Raw genomic sequence first — 26,485 nt, 5'->3', positions numbered from 1 at the left:
ACAGCATTTCCGTACACGCTCCACTTGATATCAGCCCCACCATTGACCAGCTACTACGAGAGAGGATCTAACGGTATGATCGGTATCGCCATTCTCTATATAGCACCTAATAGACATTTTTAAGCAACCAGGCCCAGTCGCCAAATAATACCGAGAGAAAAGCATGTTGCCAGTAATTGCACTACGGTAAGTAGGGGTCGTATCAACTCATAACAAAGCAGGATAGTAAAGCACCCCGGCTCCAAATAACAGGGTTCGCGAAAAGAGGGGTAAAGCACTCTAACTAAATCTCCTCAGATCTTCCTTCCATCTAAGACGACACCCTCGGCGAGTACTTAGCCGCCGCGGTGTCGAAGAACTCGCTCTTCTCTTGGATGCCGACAAGAATAGCGTGCGAAGGCTGCACCTGTTGTAGCCGACTAGAAGTTGCAAAGTTAGCGTGTTCTTGTCGCAAGGATAATGTTAGCACGGAGGTTACTTACGCCTCCAGGTCTGCGCTAGGCTTCCCCGCCAACACACTCAACACAATCGTGTTTGAAATCAGCTCTGCATCCTCGGGGTACTTCTCAAGAGCAGCGGTGAGCGCGGCCTCAGCTTCAGGGAGGCGGCCCAGGTGAAGCTCTGCGACGGCCTGACCGACAATGGACAGCGCAGCGGAAGTGCTGGGAGCGGAAGCGAGCTCCTCGTAGACGTAGAAAGCGGATTGGTACTTCTCACCACCCTGCGCAGCGAACTCAGTTAATTTATGAGCCAAAATTAATCTTGAATGCACATTCGGGTACGTACAACTCGCATGCCAACCCACGACTCGGCCAGGTTGACCAGCAGCGAGTCCTGGGCCCAGCGCTTGGCGGCCTGGACCTCCTTGAGAGCGAGGTCGGCACGGTTTTGTTGGAGGTGAATCTGAACGGTCAAGGCAACACTGAATTTCCCCACGGAACAGTCAGAGCTCTGAACGGATTTGCGGAACTGCGACAAAGGTTCACTTACGCGTCGAGGCTACCCTGGTGTTTGGACAGCAGCGCCAGAGCCTCCTCGCTGTTTCCCTGGGCCTGCAGAACGGTGGCACCGAGAACCTGCACGGTAGCATTGTCGGAGTAATTCTCAGCAAGGTCTTGAGCTAACTGGAGGGCTGCGTCAGTGTTGCCCGCTGTCTGCTGAGCCAGTGCCTTGACGGCGGCCAGGTCGGGGGTGTCCTCTTCGCTGGCGACAGCAGCCAGCACGTTGTAGGTCTGACCGATGGCAATCTGAGCGCGGAGCTTGAGCACACGGGCAGGGAGCTGGTTCTCGGAGGAGAGGGCGGCGGTGTCGAAGTCGATCACGTTCTGGTATTGGCCAGAGTGGAAGGCATTGTGGATGTTGAGGAGCTCTAGGAGAGGTATGAGTGTGCTGCAGAGGAACCCTTTGGGGGTTCAAGTAACTTACCGCCCTCTGCTGAGAAAGGATCCATCTTGTGGGCAGTGGGGATTGGAGATCGGGGGGTAATGGAGGATGCGGTGTTGATGTTCCCGGGGTGCAATTGAATGTTGGCGTTACGGCAGAATAGGCAACTCAGCCGACGGAAGGTGGACCGACCGCCTTTGTATACTTCTACATATCTATGAGGAACTCTTTAAATTCTTAATGTATTGAATGTTCCCAAGCAGCACTTTATTGCCTTTTGAGACAGTATACATGAAAAAGAAGATATATATGCATCGTTGCGCAATAAAGAGATCCTAGTAAACCGCCATGGTTGACTTCCTGGTATTCAATATTCAAGGACTCAAGTGACATAAGATGAAAAGATAACTACCAGAAGAAGGCCATGGATCAAGTCTGGAACCTTGAGGTAAAACTAATGAATGAAATTAACACAAGAAGGTACTAATAACGAAACATGGATATAGAATCGCAACACCTAGTATATTAAAGAGAGAAAACAAAGAGAAAATGGGGATGTTTTTTTATCGACTCAATTTCTTTCGCAGTGTTCGACATGTCGCTGCGCCATGAGATGCTGCTTTCCGCACCTTGTTGATCACAAACTTTCCAACACTTTGCGCCCCCTCCACAGAGCTGGACATGGAGGATGTTGAGTCGGAGAAGGCAAGGGCGGATGGCTCGAGGACTGGGTCAATGAGGAGTTGACGCACGAGTATCGGTTCCTCGGTATCCGAAACTTGCTGTGGCCGGGACTGTTGAGCCGAGCAGTGACGAGCTAGACGGCGTGGAACAGGTTGAGTTGGCTTCTCACGCTTATGGATTTGGTTATGCAGGCTGAAAAGTGAATCGCGGGCGTTTTGCTTGGGGTATGGAGGGACGGCCTCCAGTTGAAGTGGCTCAAGCTCCATATCTGTGAAGCTTGACCTCTGCTGGTTTTCACCGATGTTGGTTTCGCTGTAATCACAGGGAATGGGCTTGGAGCCTTCATCTGCCCACGTGTCCATATTCTTTTGTTCCCAGCTGGTCACTGCCCGCTTGATAGGATTTAGGGCGGGAAGAGGGAAGCAATGGACATCACATGTTCTGTTCGGGACCATTAGAACCATATATAGTGAAGAACATAGAATCGGACTGAAATTTTACCTTGGATCAAAGAATGCCTTGTCCCCAGACATGGCATCAAGCCAGTTGAATGTGCCCTGGGCCTCCGAGTACGTGGCCGAGTGCGCAGGCATCACGGCCTTTGTTGATGTATGTATATAGGTCTGTTTATACAAGGTTCAACGAAAAGAAAGCAGGAAGCTTTATGCAAGCAGCCTGTGTAAGGTTTGAAAGTGTTGGTGAATACTTGATAACAAATAAGTAAATGGTAGATGAGAGAACACTCGGATGGGAAGTGAGGGAAAGAAGAACGGATTTTAAGAGATTGGAAAGGTAGCTACTAAAACCGTTGCAAGCCTCCTAAATAGGTCTAACTTCACAAATGAAGAATAGTAAAGTCCAGAGTTGTACTTTCCTCAATGAGGATGCGTGAGGATGGGTATCCATGGTTGCCATAGCCGGATTCTGCAAACTCAGAAGCTGAGCTTGGGGCAAGAATCGCAAAAAGAATGATCCATGAGATAAATAGCTAATTAAATGTAATCATATTTCTCCAAATGCATATAATAATTATGGCGGCTGTAAGTTTTTGTGCTGGAATATGTAACAGTGAGGTCACTTGAAACTTGACACCACAGGGAATCATAGAATAGGTATACTACAGAGGGGGCTCTGTACAATATGGGCATTGTCTTGGTGAAGTAAATCAAAAGTAGCTTCCAGCCTCCATAGTGAGCCGTAAAAATATTATACCTAGCAAAAAAACTACGTTTGGGGGTGTATACTTAGACCATATTACAATCATGATGTTCATGATCACATTCTTCGTTTTGAATTTTCTGAGCCTAGTTTTGAATTTTTTTTTCCTTATCTTGGTGTCCTTTGAAACTATTTTATTAGGCCGCAGAGAATGTCAGCATATAGCTGAATTGGAAAATGTAGTAGTGGTCAGTTCAGTAGATATAGAGGCGTGTAAGAAATCATAATATTTTCATCCAGATCACCACTGGCCAAATCGCCAAGTTGAAGATATGGAGTGATCCGATTGCCTATTACCGGGCAGCAGGCATCAGTCTTCCTCCTTTTTCTTTCAATAAAGAGACGGTATCTCGTCCAGAACATGTGAAAACTCCATTTCCAAACCCACCCACTGCCGAGCCCAGACAGTCCGAAACAAAGGCGAGACTGGTTAACTGGTATCTTCGGCCATCTCCCGACAATCCTCAGGGGTTGATGTAAATGGGGCACACAAAGACTCTATTTGATCCTATATTTTGCCTCGTCATGCCCTTTATGCCCACTGGCTTGACACATGACGTCGACCGTGACGTGGAGGCCACTGTGATCGAATGGGTGGATGAAAAACTAGTTGAGTGGTATTAGGTGAGTTTTCATGTACTTTCTCACTTCCCCAGACCTGATCATACTAACCACAGAATAGCACAAGGATTTTGAGAGAGAGGTATTCCTTAATCATAAGAAATCGATTGTAGAAAGCATGGCAACTAGAGCTGCTTCTGTTAGGGCGCCAACAACAGCCCATCTAGATACTATAAAAACTATATAAGAGCATTCCCCTTGCACATAATATAATCCAGCTAGAACATCGGAGCACAAGCATCTTGAGGCACAATCAACCTACTATCCTAGTTGGAATCCTGATAGTGGGGCTGCGAAGCCAAACGCCACCAGGCTAGCACTGATCGGTTGCCTGTCAAACTCTGGATGCTTATTTGGCAATCTGTTATCTTCAAGAGAATCCTGCCTGAGTCATAACTCAGCCACTTGTATTACATCCCTCAGCTCAATCGCACCTATTTAACCCAAGCAACTTCCCACCACTAACCATCCATCCATCCATTCAATCCATCACGCACCCTCGTTTCTCAACATCATTATCCTCGGTGTCAAACAAGATCTGATCCTTGTCCTTCACTCAAAGGCATGATGGCATTCACCGGAGCTCTGCCTCAGACCCTTAGGTCCATCACTGTCACCAAAATCAATGAGCATTCCAAGCAACGGGCTCTGTTTGTTAAGCAAAAAGCCGATATTCTGGAGGCCGCGGCCACTGCGCCGGATGTGCGTGCCCGGGCTCGCACTCTTCTGGACGGCCTCTCTCGCCTAAAGGGCTATCCAAAGAATACTCTGGACAAAGATGATTTGGACCTGGATGTTGACTCATCCGATGAGGACTCTGATGATGACGAAGTCACCTCACCCTGCATGGGCCAGCTTGACCGAGCCGACCACGCCAACATCCGACGCTTCCTTTTCCAGGGCCGCTACGATCCTTCCATCTCTGACTCTGCCGTGAGAGACTGGATCACCCGAATGGAAAATGACCTGCGCTTCTTGGAGCTCAGGCACGAACATGCATCATTTTACAGCAAGCTCATCACTGAGTGGTTGTCCAATCTGGAGGACGGGGACGCACTTCCAACTGCCAGCCAGACAGATCATGCGGTTTCCAATAAGGCTGATGCTGGCTTTGAGAGCGTGGGCCGGCCAGAAATGCATGAGCAGCGAGCACAGTGGGAGTCCTTGGTCTTTACGGCGGCCACCCATGTGAACGAGGGTTCTATCAGCTCTTATCTCGACAATCTTTTCACAAAGACAAAGCTATCTCGCCAGGCTCTGAAGGAGCTCCGTGAGAGCTTCCACAAGTTTGGCACAGATTTGGCAACTAAGGGAGAGTGGGTGAATGTTGAGGAGCTTGAATGGGTATCCAAGGCGTTGATGAAGACCGACTTGCTAAGTGCCGAGAAAACAACGATTCTCAAAGAGTTCATGCGCAATAAAGAGGTGCTGCAAGAGGTAGCAGATGTTCTCAACATGCGCCTTGCATCTCTCGATAGTTGGACTTGGGGTGGCGACGGCATCCCTGTCGACATGCGCCGCCAACTGAACGGTAAATATCGCTTCTTCATGGACGAAGACCTGCTTGACAGCTTGTTGCTGCAGTATCTGGGAACCACCTGGGCGGTCCAGATGCGCGTCCTGTTCGGACGGTTTCAGTCGCGAGCATGGGACGCCGGGAATGAGCACGCTTCCAAGGAGGATATCGAGAGACGCAAGTATTTCCTTGGAAAAACTAAGCACTCTAGCGTTTATTGCCTCAATCGGTTCCGGCAGGGCATGTATCGCGACAAATACTTCATGAGTCAGCTACCGGGGTCTACCACCGAGGGTGCTCGAAGCTATGACGACGACTCCCAGGTCGAAAAAGCGCTGGATACAAAGCACTCACTACTCCATCTATTGATTACCGAGTCCTTGATCCACAAGCACAAGGGTGGCAATTTCACTGCAGTCCGTTCTGACTATCAATGGTTTGGCCCGTCCTTGCCCCATGCTACGGTCTTGACGGTCTTGAAATACTTTGGTGTCCCAGAAACGTGGCTGAACTTCTTCAAAATGTTCCTGGAGGCGCCGCTCAAATTCCTTCAAGATGGCCGTACTGCATCAACTCAAATTCGAAAGCGCGGGGTTCCGTTGAGCCACACTCTCTCGGATGTGTTCGACGAGGCGGTTCTATTCTGCATGGATTACGCGGTCAATCAAAAGACCAGTGGCGGAATCCTATATCGACTACACGATGACTTTTGGTTCTGGGGTGCGGAAGAGACCTGCGAAAGGGCCTGGGCGGCGATGACCCAGTATGCTGAGATTATGGGCCTCGTGTTCAACGAAGGAAAGACCGGCACTGTGCGCATGGGAGCATCTCCCAAGAAGGATTCCATTCTCCCACCTGGAGACATTCGCTGGGGCTTCTTGATTCTCGATGCAGAGCAAGGCAGATTCGTCATCGATCAGACACAAGTGGATCAGCACATCAAAGAACTTGACCGGCAGCTCTCGTCTTGCAAGAGTGTTTTCACCTGGGTACAAGCATGGAATGCTTACTTTGGACGATTCTTCGCCAACAATTTTGCGATCCCTGCGATGTGCTTTGGCCGCGACCACATCGACATGGCCATTTCGACACTCAGCCGCATCGAGCGAGTCCTTTTCAGCAAGCCCTCCAACAAGACGCCCAATTCTGAGGTCAGTGTCACTAACTACCTGCGCTCTGTGATTGCCGAGCGATTTGATATTCATGACCTGCCCGAAGGATTCTTTTACTATCCTGTTGAGCTGGGTGGGCTCGGACTGCTGAATCCATACATTCGGCTGTTGGCGATGCGCGAAAACATCAAAGAGACACCGCAGCAGCACCTTCGGAGGGCTACCTTGCACGATGAGGCAGCGTACCAACAAGCCAAGGAGCACTTTGAGAAGCACGGTTCGGACTCCCACGCTACCTGGAAGGGTGAGGATGGCGAGCCCCTCCCCTTCATGTCACTGGAAGAGTACGCGCCGTATTCTATGTTGGAAAACCCCAAGCTTTACTCCGCATACAAGAATCTGATCGAGGTGCCCGGAGAGAAAAGTGTGGCGGCCACCGCGAGCTTCAAAAAGAGCCAGACTGGGCTTAGGGGGCCTAGGGGAAAAGCGAGTAAGTCAGGCTCGATCTCGGCGACCTGGCGCGAGATGACGCCGTATTGGCGCTGGGTAGCAGAGCTGTATCATGATGAGATGGTGCGCACCTATGGAAGTCTTGCAGCTGTGAACCGTGAGTTCATGCCCCTGGGAGTGATTAAGACTTTGAAGGAAAGGCGGTTCAGATGGCAGGGATGAGAGAGAGATGTCCTTTGTCCTTTATTCTACGAAACTTACAACCAAAGTTAATAGTACACACCCTTCAATTCCCCTCCCCTCAAATAATGAAGATAGCCACTAGTAGATACTAGACCTCGCGCGTGAGTGAAACCGTCATGGGCAGATCCAAAGTCAAGCTCACTCAGCTCACTCAGCGTTGCGAGCAAACTGTACGATCGTGCAGTGAGCAGCGACCTGAGAATGGCACTTCTGTCCCTGACATTGTCTCAACATCTCCTTCTGTTACGCATGTTACGCATCTCCCAGAAGAGCTTAGTGGTCCGGACCCTCAATATTTCATAGAATAGCATTCGTGAGTCGGCACCTGCTAACCCACTGTCGCTCTTTCCTCTTCGAAACGCCTCAGAATCTCACGAAGCCTCTTCTTCTCCTGTTCTCCCCCAAATATCATATCCACCGACTTCGCGCACATACGCAGCATCTCAGCACGGCCAACACCAAAGTGCTCAGCCGCAAGGAGGTACTCGTTCGAGACAGAACTGCAAAAGAAGCCCACATCATCCGTCTGGAAACCCGCTAGGTCAGCTCACACGCTATGAAAAACGGCACAGTCCAAGATCAACCGGGTATACGTACACACAACGCAATCGGACAGTCTGTCTGCCTCCACTCCCCGAAATGATGGTCCAAGAAGCCTCCATTGATCAACTTCGCATGCACATTACACGACATGCACAGCTCCAGCCCAAGCTTTCGCCTCGCAATCTCCTGCTTCACATCATTTGGCACGTGGATGACGTGGCCCAGCCGGTCTGGCTGGAAGGAAAGCAGGGCGTCCAGCTCACTCGGTGCTCCTGAAGTCGGTGTCTCGGCAAAGTGTAGCGTGACGCCGAGCCCGTGGGCCTTGGCCCGGGCGAACGCATCTCGGTAGATCGTGACATCGCCTTGCGTCGGGTTGCCGCACAGATCGACGCCCACGACCCCGCGCGGCTTGTTGGCGATGGCGAGGTTGATGATTTCGAGGGCCTCGGCGGGGGTTGTTTTGCCGCGGTCGAGGGCGAGGATCAGGTAAACGGACATTTGGGTTGATCTTGAGCGGAACTGTGCGATGGTGTCGAGGACTGTGGTGAGATACGCTTCTCTGGTTATGTTGGAGCTTGGCGATGCGCGTGGAATTGTTCGCAGCTCGAGGTATCGGACTCCATCGGTGAGGAAGTCCTCGAGGACGGAGTTGGTGGCGTACGCGAGACTGTCCAGGTCGTCGCAGAGCTGGTAGATGAGTCTCGAGAAGACGTGGAAGAAGCTAGGTTGCTGGGTCAGCACGTTGTCAGTCGTAGTCTGACGGGACAACCTACGTTTGAAGAGTATAGTCGACTTTGCCGGGGGGCATAAGTACCAGGGGATCCTCAATGGGGAAATTTGGATCCTGCTGCCTTTTGCGCAGCCAGATCTCGTGCAAGCATTGGCGACTGATACTGCCGCTGAGATGGGCGTGCAACTGTTGTCAGGTGGGAGGGGGAGGGTAAGGATTAGCCTGGCAGACCTCGGATATAGCAGGCAGAGTCATGACCTAGCACGTACCTCAACCTTTGGCAGTGCCGTCGTAAAGTTGCTATCAACTGGGGTGGAGAGATCCATGGTGGCTGACCAGGGTGAACAAGGCGATGCTCACTCCGGTGGGTTGTTCCTGAGCGGGGGGACTACCGGTGGGACAAGAGCTCCATCTGGAAGTCACTAGCGACTTGCCTACATATCACTCACTCCTAAAGCAACCGCCGCCTCTGGAACTATACAAACCACAATGACCTCAACAAGGAATCTCCATCCCAACTACGGATATCGCTATGCGATCTGCCCGCTCCACAACGATCAAACTCCCCCGCAACCACGAGTCGACGTATTGAGCCAAGTCCGCCGAAAAAAGGACTAACCGTATCGTGCCTCTCCACGCTGCGGTAGCGAGACAGCAACGGTCTCTCGTCAGAAGTCAGAAATAGAAAGACAGTGTGTTGTTCATTGTTCGTTCCCAGACTACGGTCAAAGAGTCAATGAGACGTGAGACACCTGCCTAATACGGGTATCTTAAACAAGGCCCCCAACGGTAAACTATTCGGATTACAGTCGCCCCTAAAGATAGGAGATACGCCATAGAGAATACTCCATGCTACACACGTTTTTTTACTTATTACCGGTGGGATCCGAGCCAGCCAGCGCAACCGACTTTAGAGATGTGATTAGTGTGTGCGGGTTTCGCATAAATTGCACGGCGGGTTCAGACCACGGGAGATAACGAGATGAAAAGTGGAGCGGCCCGTCAGGGAGAGAGAGCCCTTACAGTACACAGGTACGAGGCTTGAGTTCGCGAGATGCGCCCTTTTCTCAAAGGAAATTTCATTTGGGAATGTTTTGTCTAGCGAGTCGAAGTAGCCGGTTAAACCGGTTACTTGGCAGGAATAACCCACTACAGATTAGTAGGGTTAGAGCGCGGGTTTAGTTCATGCCTGCGACCCAGTTGGCCGGGTCGCACATTTCCAGGGATGGGCGAATGCATGCCATAAAGGATTTGGACAGGGGGGTTGTGGGCGACAGTCGAACTGATGCTAAGAATAGGTCGCGATCGGGGAGCGAGGTCTGTTGCGGTGTATGTCCCGTCCGTGAGAACAGGAATCAGGGTCAGCCACTTACCGTACCTCGCCAGATGAACCCGTCAGGAGAAGGGAGACTGGTCCACCGGTCCACCGGTCCACCGCGTTTGATACGCCTTGGCCTAGCTCGGAGACATCGTTGGCTCCGGGTGGGAGCAAGCGAGCGGGCGGCCGCGCCAAGACCGAGGTCGAGCAATTGGACAACGGCCCTCGGGCATCCGCTCGACTGCTGCCGTGTGCGCGCCGTTTCATAGCTCCAGTCGCTCCTTGCTCATCAGCGAAGGTGATTTAAGGCCAGAAAGTCGGTCGAGGAGCCAGGTGAATGCGACCCAGTTGGCAATTGGCAGTTGGCAATTGGCAGTCAGTGGGAGCGCATTCTGACGTCCCAATGCTGGCAGCAGTTCCTGCATGTAAGATGGAGGCTGGTCCTTCGATAGGCATTCTGGAAGCCACGTTGTCCACGGCGGAGCTCCCAGTGGATGTGGAGCAGCCCTGGATGGGTAGCCCACTCGGTGTTCGGCCCCAGATCCACGAGAGGGGTCCTTGTTGGAGCCCATCACCTGGGTGATATTTACCGCCCCAACGCAACACTGACTCATGGGGTCCATTGGGGCGGTCACGGTACAGGTACAAGTTGTAAATATCGGGAATTGTAAGTAACCCGACGATACCGGCAGATCTATGCTCGTCGACCAGGGCGAAAATGGTGCTCCAGAGAGAGCCAGTTTTCGGAATTTCGCGATGTGCCGTGGCGGGACGGCGTTGGAAATTCCAGGGTACAGCTTCTTTTTAACTTTCCCGTAAGCTCGGAAACGGCGCACGCTTGGCCAGAACAGTCCTGCTTGCGACCCTCTGAACGAGCTGAAACCCGACCTCTGCTTGGGTTGCCTTTGGACAGGCCCGGCAAGTCGACCAGCATATCGCCCGGGGTGAACTCCCACCTCAATCTACAAACTCTAAGGCCGCTTCATTAGTGCAGTAGCTGTCCGGGGTCTCAAAAGTTCTGTTTTTGGAAAACACCCTGTCGCAGAATGGGTCCTCAATTTCAGCCCTGGCGTCTGCGCCACAGCGCTGGCTGGGAGAAGGGGGTTCGGTCTGGACTGCAGAAATCATACATGGCCTAGCAGGATACTCTTGAATCTGCGGGCTCAATACAAGAGGCTATCTCTTCAAGATAATCGTCATCAGACGGTGTAGGCTCGGTCATTTTCCACGGTCCCCTGTGTCTGTTCCATATTCGAAATGGCACTATGAGCCATCGGAGACCCATGTTGGTGGTCGCATGACCTATAGAAGATGATTTCTGGGGACCGTTCCGCAGCTTCGGCAGGCCGACGCTCATGCAGGCGTCTCTTGGAGGTTCTCCGCATCGATCAGGCAACCGAGTTTGGCACTATTTCCTATGGTGCTGGCCAGCAGTGAGGTGACTGCCGAGAGCAAGCCATTGCCGAGACCGATGGCATCTTCAATGTTGAAAGTCGAAAGGGAGGTCCGTCCAAACGCAACTGGACGGTGTCACAAGTCCCGGTCGGTTGCACTATCGGCGCGAACCATACACCCCATTGCTGCCCGTGCAGGTTTGCACCGACTGCCTGGTGAAGAGGGAAAAGACCAGGATCGTCACATAGTCCGAGCCACGAGATGGGGGTAGCGCGCTCCTGCTGGCGTTGCAATTCGACCTCCAACCGAGGCGTCCACCGAGGGACGGGACGCTGCATTGCAGGAAGTCCTCTTGCAGGTCCTCTTGCAGGAGATGATTGAGGTGGAGTCGTGGAACGCGGGAGTATATTAAGCATCGGAGACGCGTCGAAGGCCGAGAACGGGGGCTGAGCCGAAGAGTGCCTGCAGGATGAGACAGGCCTCCCCGAGAGCGAGAGCGCGGGAGCCCTGAGACCGGTCGGTTGGATTGGAGCGATCACACTGCGCGCGACTCCCTGCCGCAGTGCCTAGTGCCTCGCCAGGCATACGCAGGCATACGCAGGCATCCCGGCATCAGCGAGCAGCAGTCACGGTCCGTAGCGGCTATAGTGGGTTCGCCGAGCGGACTACCAGGCGAAACAACGGGAGGTTCGGAGCGAATTGAGGTGGCCGCGCATTCAGTGCCCAGAACCAGTGGCGAGGGTGCGCAGGACACCGATTGGATATGGCGGCCCTCCTCGCGGTTTAATGAGAGAATAGAGTTGACCGTCCACGGTGTGTCACTGTGGCCGGATAGCCAACAGTGGAAGGTGAGCATTCAGGACGGGCCGTGGCCCGAGTGAGGCGCAACGGTTCCATCCTGTTGGGTCTTGCGAAGGGCGACATGGATGTGCGGTGCAGGTGCAGTGGTGTGCCTGTCACTCAGCCAGCCAGGATTGAGTTTGCATACTACTAACTCTATACCCCGCAGTGTAACTTTCCCGGCCGGATTTGGTCGTAGGCATCGCGAAAGGGGGGCCTTACTATAGGTTACGCCGTCATCATTAGACCTGGTCGTGACCTTGTCGTTCATTCGTCGGGTTGATCTTCTGATCCGAGAATTCCATTTCGGCCACGGTAAAATCGGGGGGCATGGCGAAATCTCTCAGGAATGACAGCAATGGAGATAAGCCCCTTCTCGAAGATCAGACCCCTCAGGGGGAGGCGATTAGATTGAAAATTTACTTTTTTCCCAAATTTTTTCATTCGCGCATCCTCGAGCTAGGAATGTGTGTGCCCCTACCTGTTAACGGTGAATGGCTACGATACCCTGGCCCCTATTAGTGCCCGCTTCCAAACGTCTCCAGCTATCGAGTATGCTTTAGATTCGACGTACCTGGGGACGCAATGGCGTATCTGGGGAACGGTGTGACCAGTATGGTACTGTAAGCCTCGGTATTATGTAACAAAGCCAGGACGTGGTACAATACGGCTGGTTGGCGGGTTTCCATACCGCAAAGATGGCATTCTTCTCATCTTCATGATGTCATATGACCACGTCCATGGACGTCCGTTCCCGAGACATTGGGATGGCCAGCCAGCGGTGCCGGGAATGGTGCCCGAAGTTATGATGCTATGATCGCAGGGACTGTATCCCTTCTCCAAGTGGGAACATCCTCCGACAGAGATCGGAGCAGTGTCGTGTCGCTGGACATGGGCGAGGAGCTCAGGAGGCAGCCGAGTCCCCGCAAAACCAGGAAAATTCAAAGGCGATTCGGAGTGGTAGAGGGGAAAGGGTAATTTCCTGTGCCCCTCCCCGTTCGTTCCGTCCCATAGGGCAGGGAGAGCGGGGGGGCTATCAACGCTAATCGGAGCCAGCAGCGGCTGCGAGATTGAGTGACTGGTATTACTTTATATTACTTACGTGCGCATCAATTGCAGGGGGTCTTGCCCGTCCTTGCCCTTACCGGGCTTGGCCTAGGTTGGGGGCGGTCACGCTTGTGATTGTAGATTGTGGAAGTCTGTTGATTTACGGGTTCCATTTGCGTTCGCGTGTACCGCCCATTGCCCCTTTTGGTCTTTCCCCTGTCGAGTCCTATGAACATGATTCTTCTGTGTTGCCTGTGATCGCGCCCGCCTGTTGAAGCGCGACGAAACTAAACAAAGGTATACGTCTGCACGATGGGCTCGCTAGCCCAGTTAGGCAATGAATACGTAGGCAATGGGGGGGCCAACGGACGGAGTATACGGAGTATACGGAGTACTCCGTACAGTCACGACGGAGGCCAGCACTACTCAAGCCACCGCGACGGTGACGCCTTCTGCTCCTAGGCCCGAATACGTGGATACCCTCCGTATGTTACCTCCGTCATGACGAGGGGGAGAACGACCCTGTCAAGCAGTGGGTCCGCAGTTCAAGAAAAGCGCAACGTTAAGGTCCCCACTCAAGCCAATGGAAGAACCCAAGAACCTTGGAAAGAATCACGTCTCAGTCACTGTTCACAGCTATCCCCAACGGAGGGGATCACGGGAACCAGCGCAAATCCCGGCATTAGGATGGTCCTATGGGAAGGCTAATATGGAGTCTGGCGGGGGAGCTACGAAGTACGATAGTGACGGCAGCTCAGAGCAGAAGACGGAGAGCGGTTGGATAGGCAGGTTGAATCCCCTCTTTTCCCGCGATCAACAGGATTGTCGGCCAACCCACCTTCACTAAGTGTTGGTGGGGGGAGGGGGGCGCGTTCACTGGCGCAAGCATCGACATGGAGGGCGCAAAGAGATGAGGAGAGGGGTGAGCGGTCTGAACTTGCTCTGACCCTCAGCGCGACCCGCTGAGCTGAGCACGCGAGATTATCATCGTCGCGTTGTTCCGACTCTCCGCCTGACTGCGACTGGCCGTGGCTGTGGCTGGTACGAAAATGCGGACCCTTGCCTCAGCCGCCCCTCCCTGGCCATGACGAGATGCTGGGCTTCAAGACCGGTGATGCTTCGCTGATACCGTGGCGCTGCTGTACCCTGTCCCCTCGTGAGGATCAGCTCTGCGGATACTGATGATCCCCTGCAAGCACGCCTAGCCAGTAGTGCGACGAAGTCGGGATCCGTGATCTGAGGGCGAGCAGGATGCCGAGGTGCTCAGTAAACCGCCACAGCCGCTGTACACGATAGAGGTCGTGATGGCGCACGGATCGGTCGGGAACGGGTCAGCTAGGCGTTAACTATAATCATGGCTCCCATGTGGTCCAAATGGAAGCTGCTGGGGCCGACGATAGTGAGTCATCACCTCACGCCCCGTGCAGCCCTGCGGCGTGAGGCAAAGCTGCGACCGACTCCAGGCAGTCGAGTTCCGGTTGGCCCTGAGCCCTGACCTACGCGATCCTTGATCCTTGATCCTGGATCCTGGATCCTGGATCCGGGCGAGGGACTCGAGGCAGATAACGCGAAAGACACGTCTTGTCGGTCGCTCACAGGTCCGCAATTCAAGCTGTCGCGTGGAACAGAGAGGCGCTGCCTGGCTGGTCACGCTAAGGTGCCTCACCAAAATCGCCCTGCACGAGCATCCGGTTAATGAGGGGTCGTCAGCCAACCGCCCTCAGGCGCATGCTCAAACGACGCGCCCTGCTCGTCGCCCGGGTCTCGCGGATGTCCAACGGCACGGAATCAAGGCAAGGCTGAGCAAAGGGCATCGCCAGCGCATCAGAGAACGCGGGGTTGAGAGCGACCCCGCAGACAGCTCTGATGATGCTACAGTATCTATACGAAGTACGGAGGACAGAGGGAAGATGTCGAAATGTACAAAGGTATACCGTACGGAGTCAGACGGCATTGGCGGCTCGTCGCGCTCGGCATCGTACTCCCCTCACGGGTAGACTACCACTAACGTACGAATCGACATGCAACACCGCAGGTACGAGTCCAGCTGAGTCGCACGGGGTTCGGTATAATTCATGATTGCTTCTTCCCCCCTCTTCTCTCCCACTCTTCTCGAAGTAGAAATTAATTCAAATTATTCCGAGGGATTTGGTTCCGAGGGTGTTGCAACATCCCCAAAAACACCACACTACTCTAAACTATAACCCCCTCACGTTACCAGACCGCTCCCTTATTGCACGCGGTGAACAGGCCGGGGAAGGGCAAGCCCGTCTTTTCCTCCACTGGGCAGTGTTCGTCAGGGAACGGGCTCAAACATCGGACGATCTCTCGCGCGGGCTCTCTGCGGGGATCCACCGGCTCCAACTGCACCGCCCAAACGTTTCACTGCCACTGCCCCAGCCTCAGCGGTTTGGGACCAGCCTTGTCAGTTTCGGCCCCAAGGGCTGATGTACGACCGCTGTTCACATCCTCCCTGTGTCTCGACTAATAGCAGAATCGGCCGGATCTTTACGTACCAGGGTAGACACTGGTCCCTGTCGGACCACTTTTACCGCCCCTATCAGGTCCTAAATGTCCTAAATGTCCTAAATTTTCTGGGGCGTGGCTGAATAGGAGGGAATGATGATGTGCATCGTGATCGACCGTCTGTGGCACACGGGTTCCATTTTGCTGTACACCCCGTCCTCCACCCGTTGGGCAGAGATACGCGCCCGACCGTTGAACAAAGACGTCATCATCACCCTACCGGCCCAGAGGTTGTGCTAGCAACCGCGATAAGGCAGGGATACCAACGAAGGGTCATCAAGTTATGTCTCTGCGGCAGGTCAAAACACAGGAATCCGAAGGCTCCGCATATTCTGCGGGACCAGCGTGTCGGTGCTGGGAAACTCACTACTGTACCAAGCACTAAAACTACTATACCGAATACATGAAGTACAGAAACACCCTAAGAATGACGGCGATGTGGGCCATTGTACAGGCTAGGTATGCGACCATACCATGCGCACAGTCGTCTGGATAGACCGGTATCTCTCCTACAGACTGAAGGCACTAGTTCACTATACTTCGTACCACTCCTCCCCTCCCCACGCTCCACACGCTGCTGAGCCACGCGCACTTGAGCCACTTTCCCGAACAAAGAAGGGTAAAGAAGCGCACTCCCAATCACGGAGGTGGGGGAACTGGAGCCCGGCACACGGTCTGACTATGGAAGTCTGAATGGAATAGACTGCTTAAGCGGTATCCACTTGGCTCAAAATAATCCTCCGTCGAGTCCCCGACGCACCTCCCTCCTGGGACTGGGACTGGGACTGGGACTGGAGGTCCTCCTTTGTTGTCGTCTCTCTCTGGGCCGTCCGACCTGTTGAGAAAGACGGTCATTCTGCTGGATGGCCCTTCCACGCATCTGAAACACTGATCGGCCCCTTCCGTTTGGCCGATAGCATTCCCCAGGAATTAGGGGGATCGCCCAATGACACGGCGCAACGAGATCTGCCCATCGGAGGGTCGCAGTCATTCCACATCGTCATCCCATATCTTACCCAAGACCACCCGGTACGCTGATAGGCACTGGCCATTGGCAGAGTCGCACCTCACCCTCACCGTAGGAAATGGCTTTCTCTTAGATTCGGATCCTGTCTTGGGCCGTTCCTATGCGCTGTTTCCAATCATCATCGGTGCTGCTCCACGGTGTATTATTTAATTGAAGGTCTGCCCTAGCCTTTCCGCCCCATCTGAGATCCCTTTCCTTTTGAGTGTTCACTCTAAGCCTCATCCTGGGGATATACATAGACACCGGTCCGACATCCTCCCCATCAGTTGTGATTATCATTATTATCATTATTATTCGCATGGTTTATTTCCTTGAATCCTCTCGGGCTGCTTTTCTTTCTTTCCGGGTTGGTGAAACACTTCCCCTCCACACCTCAACTGCTTCACATTATCGGGGCTATATACTCCACACCCTGCACCATCACATCATCTCGGTTCCCTCCGACCTATGATTCGTCTGGATTTACACCGTCGCAAATTGGCAATCAGCCACGTGTGTTGCACTCGGTCGCTCTGAATGCGAAAATCCAAATAAAGAGCCGTCAACTTAACGCCAAGGCCAAAGTTCCCATACCTCCCCAAAGAATTACCCGTATTGCAACCCACCGGTACTTGAAACCGTCCTGGAAATACCATACAGGTGTACTCGGTACCAACCGTTCATACCGCAGGCGACTCCCACCGTAAGTACTCAATACCCCCATTACACCATTACACCCAATACACGTACCCACTGCAGCTTCAATTCCAAACCGGCGGAATCGCTGGGATTGATTCATTGATTTAATTATTTCCCACCACCCCCCCCCTTCCCTTTCCACCCAACCTTCCTCTCTTCAAAGTCTACCTCCAACTCATCTCGATCAAACCGTCCACATAGGAGAACACTGGTTTTGTCCTCCATCCTTCCGTCGCATGATCATCACGACTTCCGCTGCAGGAGCAGTTCCAACCCACCTCGCATACGGACTCTAGTGGCCACCACGTAACCGTGCAGCACCCGGATCAGCTCACGGCGACTACGCGACCAAACGGCACTAAGACAGATAATCCAACATCAGCGAAGCTCTCAACTCGGCCCAGTTACCGATTGCTTGTCTTTCCTCTTTCGACCGCCTGCATCCACTGCGCTGGCAGTGTCGCAATTCCCGATTTTCCACATCGCATTGCCCATCCGTTCTCCCGTTGCGCCGCAAAAAGTTCCCTGCACTCTAGCACGGGTACTCCCATCGCCAGCTGCATCGCTAGTCTCGAGTCACAGCCAATCGAGTGTGGAGCTGGACAGACTAGGGTATACCCTGGCAATACTTTTCTTTCTTTTCGCCTTGTCGCTGCCGCCGCCTATTCCGAACACGCGACTGCATCCTTTTTGGGGCTCTTCCTGAACGCCGGGATTGAACCCGCATATGCGCAGTCCCTCCAGCCTCTTGACTTGCGCTACCCGTCGTCGAACCCCCTCTCCTTCGTTCCCGAGCACAAGGCGCCGCACCCCCTCCCTAGTTCGTCCATTGGTTGTGCGATCAATTGGCCCATATCGCAACATTCCCCTCTCCTGTGCAGGGCAGCGGTTTTCCCCACGGACCGGCAGATCGACAAGCAGAAAGAGGGGTCGCATTGGTCTCATTGGGAGAATTCTCCAGAGAATCAGCTGGGTTCCAAAAGAAGAAACCCAGAACCTGCGGTCCGGAACCCCCTGGGCTTGGAGATCATCGCCTCGCGTGTGTGACGTCTATCAGCAAGTGGTTACCATCGGAGGAACTTCATTCAGTGAAAAGAAAAAGACGAAAGAAAACAGGATCGTTGCACGGGGCCAGTGCCCTTTGCAATTGTTATCAGGGACTTTTTCGCCTCTCTTTTTTCTCTAATTCCTTCAGGTCTCCTCTACCTTTCTCGGCTATCCTCCGTGAGGCGCTTTCCGGCAGGGCTCTCCCTCCGCATTGCATCCCAGCCAGGCCAAGATGCAGAGTTCAAGAACGGATCCTTTCTGCTGAGGACGTGGCTGAACCATTAATCATTTTCTTACTGTGTCAGGCTATTCCGTTTCTTTTTCTTCTTTCGGCTTGGATCGCTTTCCCAACCTGGCCTCTTGCAACCCTTGAACGGCCCGGCTGGTCTCCTGCGCTGTTGCCCATTCGCCCTTGAACGAGTCCAGGTGACTCGGAAGTTGGCACGGTTCACGAAAGACTAAAATATTGCACCTATCGACAGCTGAGCTGTCGGTCTGATAACGGATAGCCGCCATGGCCTACACTACGGCAACCTCACCCCCGGCTCTGGAGGCCAACGCCCAAGCCAGCTTAAAACTCGCAACCTCTCTCCCTCGATCTACCTCTCTACATCATGTCGTTAGCTCTCTACCTTCTGGTCCGACCCCCTCTTATGCGCCTTCCTTCAGCTCTTCACCTACCTCGACTCCTACCTCCGTCTGTCCAGCGCCAGGTACACCTAATGCGTTCACCCCCGTCGGCACTCCTCTTCAACCTCCCAGCGAGGGACCGCGCGGTCGAAACTACTCCCTCCCTAACCCCGCCCCACTCGAACTGGGCGAGTCCATGATGGCGGTCCCCCAAACCATAAACCCCAACTCCAATGGGGTCAATGACCCTACTGTCTCTACTTCCAAGGCTCCTGGCTTGATGCGAAGAATCTCGCGAGGTGCTGCCAACAAATTGACACGGAGGAGGCAGTCCGCCTCGCAAAACGACAAGCGAGATCGGAGCTCCGGACCCGTCATCATGCGCCGGCGGAGTGAGAGCAAGAACAGTTCCCAGCCTACTGTCCGGGATACTGCGTTGGATTCTAGCAACGAGGATGACGGCAATGAAGTCTTGGACGGCCTGGGGGCCTGGGCTGGCTCCGAGCCCTCGAGCCTTCGTAGCGAGAGCCGTATGATGTCGGCCCGCGAACTGGTTGCCACGGCCGGTGTTGCTGTCGCTCCCAAGGTGGACTCCGCCGTGCAGCGCGGAACCGTGTTAACCAAAGTGACGAAGAAACACCGCAAGCAGGTTCGTTTCTTTTTGGATCTGGACGCCGCCAAGGTCTTCTGGGATGTCTCAAACCCTGCGAAGCGGTTTTATATAGACGATATCAAGGAGATCCGTGTTGGCGCCGATGCTCGTAACTACCGTGAAGAGCACCAGGTTCCCGAGGATGCAGAGAGTCGATGGTTCACCATCGTAATTGCGGACTCTGAGCGATTCAAGGGCCGCGCCGTCAAGACCCTGCATTTGATTGCTCCTAACGACCACATCCTCGATCTGTGGACCACCACTCTCGAACACATCTCTCGGTATCGAATTGGCCTCATGGCTGGTCTGGCGGCCTCGGAGCAGAGTGACGCCGTTCTTCACGCGCACTGGCAGCGCGAAATGTTGAGGCTGTTCCCACAGGGCCTTCGCCCTGCTGATGAGCAAAGTCTTGATTTCACTGCCGTCGAGAGCGTCTGCCGCAGCCTGCACATCAACTGCTCCAAGAACATGCTTCGAGCTCAATTCTCCAAGGCCGACGCTGGTCGAAAGGGAAAGTTGGATTTTTCTGAGTTCAAAGACTTCCTGGCGCGTCTGAAGGAGCGGAAAGATGTCAAGGAAATTTACAAAAGTCGCGCCAGGGACCACAAGATTGGTCTGACCCAAGAAGAGTTCTTGGACTTCTTACGCGATGTGCAGAAAGAGGATGTTGATGCCGATCGCGCGCATTGGGTCGCGTTGTTCGATAAGTTTGTCAAGAGATCGAGACCTCGTTTGTCTAACTCTTCCGATGCGCCGGACACCAACACCCCTGCTCCCCGGATGAATCTTGACACATTTTCTGCCTTCTTAGCTTCGCCCAGCAATGGAGTTTATGCGTCCAAGGCTCCCCAGTCGAGATTTGACCGGCCGCTGAATGAGTACTTCATTTCCAGCTCCCACAACACCTACTTGCTGGGCCGCCAGGTTGCTGGAGCTTCGAGTACCGAGGCTTATATTAGCGCACTCCAGCAGGGATGCCGTTGTGTGGAGATTGACTGCTGGGATGGTGCTGACGGGCGTCCAATTGTGTCTCACGGGCGGACCATGACCACTAGCGTCCTTTTCGCGGATTGCATCACTGTCATCAACCGATACGCCTTCATCTCGTGCGATTTCCCTCTCATCCTCTCTCTCGAAGTGCATTGCAACCCCGAGCAGCAGCTGGCAATGGTCAAAATCATGAAGGATACTTTCAAGGAGCAGCTTATCCTCGAGCCCCTGATGACCAACTGTTTCATCCTTCCCTCACCAGAGGAGTTGAAGGGCCGAATTTTGGTCAAGGTCAAGACCTGTGACGAAACTCTACTTGACGCTCGCCAGGATAGCATGAGCTCTGTCAGCACTCATGGTCGCAAGCGCAGCGCCAGCTCGCCGTTCATTCGTCCAACTCCCCCTCCCGACATGACTTCTTCCAACAGCACCACCCCGCTCCCATTGCTCTCGAGGCCACCTACGATTAGTTCTGTCGATGGCATCGGCCCTCTCATCTCCCACGATAGACGCTCGCTTACTGCGACCAGCATGAGCAGCGCTACGGAAGACAGTGACGGGGCCCTGGTGTCCATTCATAACGAGAAGAAGAAGCGTCGCCGCCAGAAAAGCAAGATCACGAAGCCCCTCTCCGACTTGGGTATCTATACCCGCGGCTACAAGTGGCACAGCTTTTCCTCTCCAGAAAGCAGGAAGTACAACCACGTTTACTCGTTCGCTGAACGCTCCTTCGAGAGCATCTGCCAAAACCACGACAACAAGGTTTCCCTCGAAGCGCACAACCGGAAGTATCTCACCCGCGTGTATCCCTCGGGCTTCCGCCTCCGCTCTTCCAACTTCGACCCGAACAAGTTCTGGCGCCGCGGTGTCCAGATGGCGGCCCTTAACTGGCAGACCTACGACATTGGCATGCAGATGAACCAGGCTATGTTCGCAGCTGGTTCTGATCGTACTGGTTACGTCCTCAAGCCGGAGAGCCTCCGTCTCCCGATGCTAGAGCACGAGGGCCCGAAGCGGAAGATGGAGCGGAGGCTGGTTCGGTTCGCGGTCGACGTCATCTCAGCGCAACAGCTCCCGCGTCCTCGCACTCTGGGCCCCGAGGACAGCATTAATCCCTATGTGGAGATCGAGATGTTCAGCGCTGATGACCGTGGTCAAAGTTTGGTCTTTGGCGAGGGCGGCATGAATGCTTCTGCACGAAACGGTGTGTCCGGCATTGGATATCCGCACCGCCGCCGCACCAAGATTGAGCAGAGCAACGGCTACAGCCCTGTCTTTAATGACCGTTTCAAGCTTTCCCTGGAGACCAAGTACCCTGATCTTGTCTTCGTGCGGTGGACTGTCTGGAGCTCCCTGGATGGCCGCAGCGCTGGCAACAGCAACAGCGTGCAGCTAGCCACATTCACTGCCAAGCTCACCAGTCTGTCCCAAGGTTATCGCTATCTGCCTCTGTACGATGGTAGCGGTGACCAGTACCTGTTTTCGACGCTGTTCTGTCGCATCTCCAAGGAGGAGCCTGTCCCAGCCCAGCGTCTGGACTTGGATCAGCTCCGCGCTGAGCGCATGGGCATCCTGCGACAGATTGGCCAGACTGTCTTCAAGCGTGCGTCATCCACCGACCGCGAAAAGGATCAGTTCCAAGATCGGAGTGAGCCTGTCAGTCCTGAAGACAAGGATAGCTCTCCAAACCTCACCCCAACCATCTCCACCACGTCTACCTCTTCATTCCTACAATGAGAAGGTCCTCTCCTTATTCCCCCCCCCCCCCCCCCCCCAACCAACAATACCCTTTTCTCCCTTTTGCCCTTCGCCTCGACCATTTTCTCAACGCAAGTTGGCTTTTGCAAGACCTCGATACTGTCTTCTTGCATTCGATGACATTCTTTCATCACCTCTCTGCCCGTCCCGGTTACATGTTGTTGCCTCTTGCCATTGCTATACCCGTCGCAGCGATACCCCCTTGTTTTATGTGTATATTTTATCACTGTTTGTCTCCATCTGGTTTTCTTTGTTTGTTTGTTCTCCTTTGTACGAGCACGGTTTTCTAAATTGGTGGTGTTCCTTCGCTTTTCTAGCTTCTGTCGCCATTTTCGGGATGCGGGAAATCTTCTGGACTTCGGCGAAACAGCCACCACGTCTTCTATCCCCTTCATCATCATCATCATCATCATCAATAACCTACATCGCATTTGCGGGAGTCATTACCTGGGAAACATCACCTCACATCACACATCTCATTTCGTGGCTGGTTCACCGGAGTAAAGCACATGTCACTCATCATTCGGGCATCTCATCTCATGGCATGATCGGACTAGGTTCTCGTTCTGCAGCCATATTTCGCTCGGTCGGAATCCCGGGGAATCGGACCCGGGAGGCGCTTTATGTATTTATCTTGTGCGGTGTGGCCTTGCCGGCTTTTATTTGCATAGCCGATTTGCTTTCTTCTTGCTTTTTGCTTTCTTTTCTCTTCAGTGGGAACGTTTTATCACTCCTTCAAGGATACCACTTTCTCTGGGTGCCGGATTTCACCTGTTTTTGTCTATCCTTTGATATCTTTTTTATTTTCTTCCGTTCCGCCCTGTCATTCATATTGTCTATGTTAATAGATGACGCGCTGGGTCGCATGGTTACTTGTGGAGGATTTCTATCTTCTTCACTTTGTTTTTATTCTATCTTGCATTCGACCGGTCGGCTAGGCATAGATCAATCTCAACACCGTCTTTTATTTCATGATCACAGACTACGATTGCTTCTCACACTCTCCACGTACTGACTGAGTTTGAGGGCATGTAGTTATTTCTTATACTCATGGTGTTTCTACGCAGGTCTCGGCTGTCTACACTTGAAGATGGTATAGATGCGATAGCCAGTGGACATGACAAAGCCCCATAAATAGGTAGCTCTAAGTCCCAGACATTTATCAATTGAGTGTCGTCGCGTCATAACCAGACTCCTTATCTGGAGCCTCAGTACTGTACATGTCGAGCGCAGTTCTCTCTCTCTCTCTCTCTGTATGTGTGTGTGTGTGTCTGTGTGTTTTGGGGAGGGGCATGTACGGGGTATAGCCATCATTAATCCCAACCAAGGGAAGTAAACAAGAATGAAAAGGACAACAAATAACCCTAAAACGCAAGCAGACCCCCTGATATGATACGCTCAGATCCTCTTGGCAGCTGTACTAATGCCATCCTTCTGATCATCTGCCGGCAGCGAGTCCGTAATCGAGCGACGGTCATACCCATACCCGGTGTGCTCCTCGTCAATGACTGGTTGCCCATCCGCCACGCTGAACTCGTCGACATCAATATCGACCTCGTTCCAGTGGTCGCTGGTCCCTGGCACAGGGAAGAGGCGGGTGAGAATCCAGTACATACCGCCGGAGACAACCACGCCGGTGAAGTAGTTGATATTGTAGATGTACTGTGCTCCGACGGGGACCTGGTGCCCGACTGCACCAACGAAGCCGACGATGTTGATCAGAATCCCGGCGATGTAGGCGGTATAGGCGCGCCAGGAGAATCCAAAATTGTAATAGTAGATGTCGGTCTTGCGTCCGCTGTACAGCGCTTTGATGTCAAGATAGCCCTTGCGCACAATGTAGTAGTCACAGATCATGACGCCGGCAATGGCGGAGAGGAAGAGGGAGTAGGCGGACAGGTAAGTGGTGAATTGGTTGGATGAGACCACGAGATTCCACTGTGATAGCATGCCCCGTTAGCGAATTTATGCCTGGCTCGACGATCAGAACGACGGATACATACCGGGCACATGGCCAGGCCGATGATAGCGCAAATGTAGCTGCCACGGCGGATGTTCAAGTACCGGGGCATCAGGGCAGTCAAGTCGGTACCGGCGGAGACCGAGTTTGCCGAAATGTTGGTTCCCAGCTGTGCAAGGGCGAAGCCGGTCGCAATGATGAAAATGCCAAAGCGTTGTCCCGAGCTGGCTCCGTCCAGGAACATGCCCAGCAGGTCCAGCGGGTTCCAGACTGGGTCGCCCTTGTAGATGACCGCCGAAGACGAGGACACTATAATGCCAATGAAGGAAGTAACGCCAAAGCCAATCGGGATGGTGAATAGCTGGGACCACAGCGCGTCCTTGGGCGACCGGGCAAACCGCGAAAAGTCCGGGTCGTTCATAATGAGAGCGGCAAAGTTACCAATGCAACTCATGACTCCCTTCACGAAAGCCCAGCCTAGGGTGCTGCCGTGGATGGTGTTGCCCTGGTGGATGATTGGGCCAATGCCGTGAGCTCGTGAGATCGCCCAGGCGAAGAAGGCGATGGCGGCAATGGGCGAGTAGATCGCCTTGACGGTAAACAGGTGTCGCACCTTGTGGACGGGGAACCAGAGGGCCGGGAGGGAGAGAAGCCAGAACAAGAAGAAGCTGAGGAAGCCCTTGGTATCCACGCCCGCGCTGGCAGAGAGCCCATTGTGCAGGTGCTTGTAACTAGGCCAGATAGCCTCGATCATCAAAGTCACACACTCGCCTAGAGAGGGGATTCAGCATACGTTCTCCTGAAGGGCCCGGTATATAATTGCGTCAGTCGTACCTCCAATGTAACTCTGCACGCCGTACCAGATAATGGCCATGACCACCCGATTGATCACTGGCCAGAACGATCCCCAAATTCCAAACGATGCTCGAACGGTGACGGGAAAGGAGATATGATAGACGGCACCAATGCGACCGGTGAGACAAACGAAGGCAGCTGCAATGAAATATCCAATCCAGACGCAGAGCCATGACTGCCACCAGGAGAGGCCGTCGACAATCATGGAGGACGAGATCATCCATGTGTTCTGGGTATCCCGTTAGCCCTGGCTGCGATGGCATTTTTCACTCTCGGTGATCCTAGTGAGCTCCGGGGGGACTCACAATATTCAGCGAGTCTGCAATCCAGAATGCGACATAGTTCAGCCATCTCCATTGGCGGCGGGCAGGTTCGACTGTAGTGCACAATTACATCATTTCCACCGGTTAGCCAACTTGTCTCAAAACAGATGTTCAAATGACATGGACACCCCGCGGATGGGCATAGGGCACAGTCCGTCGTTCTTATTGATCCCATGCAAGGGAAATCAAGTCGAGCCCGTAGGCAACCCAGATCAAGAAAGGAAAGCAAGCCAAACGGCGTCAGGAACGGTCTTCTCACCTGGCCGTAAATCCTCGTTCGTCAACATCAGCTGGGCATTGGACAAGCCGGGCTCGCTGGCCACAGTCGCCTTGTCGAGAATCCATTTGAGCTTGGACATGATGTCGTGAATGCCGCAAGCAAAAGCAGCCGCTCACGAACCAGGGGAACAGAATACGAAAAGGAAAAAAAAGAGGTGCGGGTCCACCTGAGGGGAGGGGATATACAGAGTAGAATCAAGGATAATACTGGAACAAGAACCGATGTCATTGCCTGGGGACTATGATATAATAAGTCGCATGGGCCCATATAATCCCAGCATCCGTGCTGGAGCGTTGCATCCCTGTCCCGGTCATGATCCATGGTGCGATAAGGGGTCAAACCAGCGCGTGTCGGGACGATCATGTTGCCCCGCCATGTGCAATATCTTGCATCTCCACACTAGCAACTGCTGCTTGGGATGCGGAGTGGTCGAGCACGGGGCGCCTTTGGTGCGCCTATCAGTTTCCATTGCCTGACCTGCCTGAGTAAGTGGGCGTTATCGGCGATAAGTGCGGTTCGAACGGCTCCACCCGTGCTCTCCGCAAGCAGAACGGAGCTGGTGATTGGCTGCAAGGAGTCGTATCTAATCACCGAAAACTGGGGCAGCAGATTATGTTAAGGTTGGTTTTTGGGCTGACTCGATGGGATCGAGTAATGAG

The 26,485-nt window shown here is 53.4% G+C and overlaps 8 protein-coding genes across 8 annotated transcripts; 2 read left to right on the top strand and 6 right to left on the bottom strand.

Annotated features, from left to right (window-relative positions):
* Positions 1–310: 310 nt before the first annotated feature.
* On the bottom strand, positions 311–1,450 carry N7482_005824 (putative Coatomer subunit epsilon; the record flags this gene model as incomplete). The annotated part of the gene is made up of 5 exons (XM_056687949.1): positions 311–419; positions 483–721; positions 787–922; positions 991–1,369; positions 1,426–1,450. 5 exons carry the CDS (start codon positions 1,448–1,450, stop codon positions 311–313), a joined length of 888 nt encoding a protein of 295 aa, XP_056543504.1.
* A 496-nt stretch (positions 1,451–1,946) lies between these two features.
* On the bottom strand, positions 1,947–2,429 carry N7482_005823 (uncharacterized protein; the record flags this gene model as incomplete). Its single annotated transcript, XM_056687948.1, has 1 exon — positions 1,947–2,429. One exon carries the CDS (start codon positions 2,427–2,429, stop codon positions 1,947–1,949), a length of 483 nt encoding a protein of 160 aa, XP_056543503.1.
* A 2,044-nt stretch (positions 2,430–4,473) lies between these two features.
* N7482_005822 (uncharacterized protein) lies at positions 4,474–7,206 on the top strand (the record flags this gene model as incomplete). The annotated part of the gene is made up of 1 exon (XM_056687947.1): positions 4,474–7,206. The coding sequence occupies one exon, from the start codon at positions 4,474–4,476 to the stop codon at positions 7,204–7,206; it is 2,733 nt and encodes a 910-aa protein (XP_056543502.1).
* A 349-nt stretch (positions 7,207–7,555) lies between these two features.
* On the bottom strand, positions 7,556–8,826 carry N7482_005821 (putative adenosine deaminase; the record flags this gene model as incomplete). Its single annotated transcript, XM_056687946.1, has 3 exons — positions 7,556–7,753; positions 7,825–8,526; positions 8,770–8,826. The coding sequence occupies 3 exons, from the start codon at positions 8,824–8,826 to the stop codon at positions 7,556–7,558; spliced, it is 957 nt and encodes a 318-aa protein (XP_056543501.1).
* A 1,255-nt stretch (positions 8,827–10,081) lies between these two features.
* Positions 10,082–10,441, bottom strand: N7482_005820 (uncharacterized protein; the record flags this gene model as incomplete). The annotated part of the gene is made up of 1 exon (XM_056687945.1): positions 10,082–10,441. The coding sequence occupies one exon, from the start codon at positions 10,439–10,441 to the stop codon at positions 10,082–10,084; it is 360 nt and encodes a 119-aa protein (XP_056543500.1).
* Positions 10,442–11,171: 730 nt separating this feature from the next.
* N7482_005819 (uncharacterized protein) lies at positions 11,172–12,069 on the bottom strand (the record flags this gene model as incomplete). Its single annotated transcript, XM_056687944.1, has 3 exons — positions 11,172–11,338; positions 11,392–11,720; positions 11,801–12,069. The coding sequence occupies 3 exons, from the start codon at positions 12,067–12,069 to the stop codon at positions 11,172–11,174; spliced, it is 765 nt and encodes a 254-aa protein (XP_056543499.1).
* Positions 12,070–18,892: 6,823 nt separating this feature from the next.
* On the top strand, positions 18,893–22,387 carry N7482_005818 (putative 1-phosphatidylinositol-4,5-bisphosphate phosphodiesterase Plc1; the record flags this gene model as incomplete). The annotated part of the gene is made up of 1 exon (XM_056687943.1): positions 18,893–22,387. One exon carries the CDS (start codon positions 18,893–18,895, stop codon positions 22,385–22,387), a length of 3,495 nt encoding a protein of 1,164 aa, XP_056543498.1.
* Positions 22,388–23,806: 1,419 nt separating this feature from the next.
* N7482_005817 (nucleobase cation symporter-1 family protein) lies at positions 23,807–25,905 on the bottom strand (the record flags this gene model as incomplete). Its single annotated transcript, XM_056687942.1, has 5 exons — positions 23,807–24,346; positions 24,412–25,139; positions 25,203–25,452; positions 25,529–25,599; positions 25,806–25,905. 5 exons carry the CDS (start codon positions 25,903–25,905, stop codon positions 23,807–23,809), a joined length of 1,689 nt encoding a protein of 562 aa, XP_056543497.1.
* Positions 25,906–26,485: the final 580 nt, after the last annotated feature.

The sequence above is a fragment of the Penicillium canariense genome, assembly GCF_028826845.1.
Source record: "Penicillium canariense strain IBT 26290 chromosome Unknown utg000003l_segment0_segment0, whole genome shotgun sequence".
In the NCBI taxonomy this organism is placed as follows: Eukaryota; Fungi; Ascomycota; class Eurotiomycetes; order Eurotiales; family Aspergillaceae; genus Penicillium; species Penicillium canariense.
This window is presented reverse-complemented; position numbering and strand designations above follow the sequence as displayed.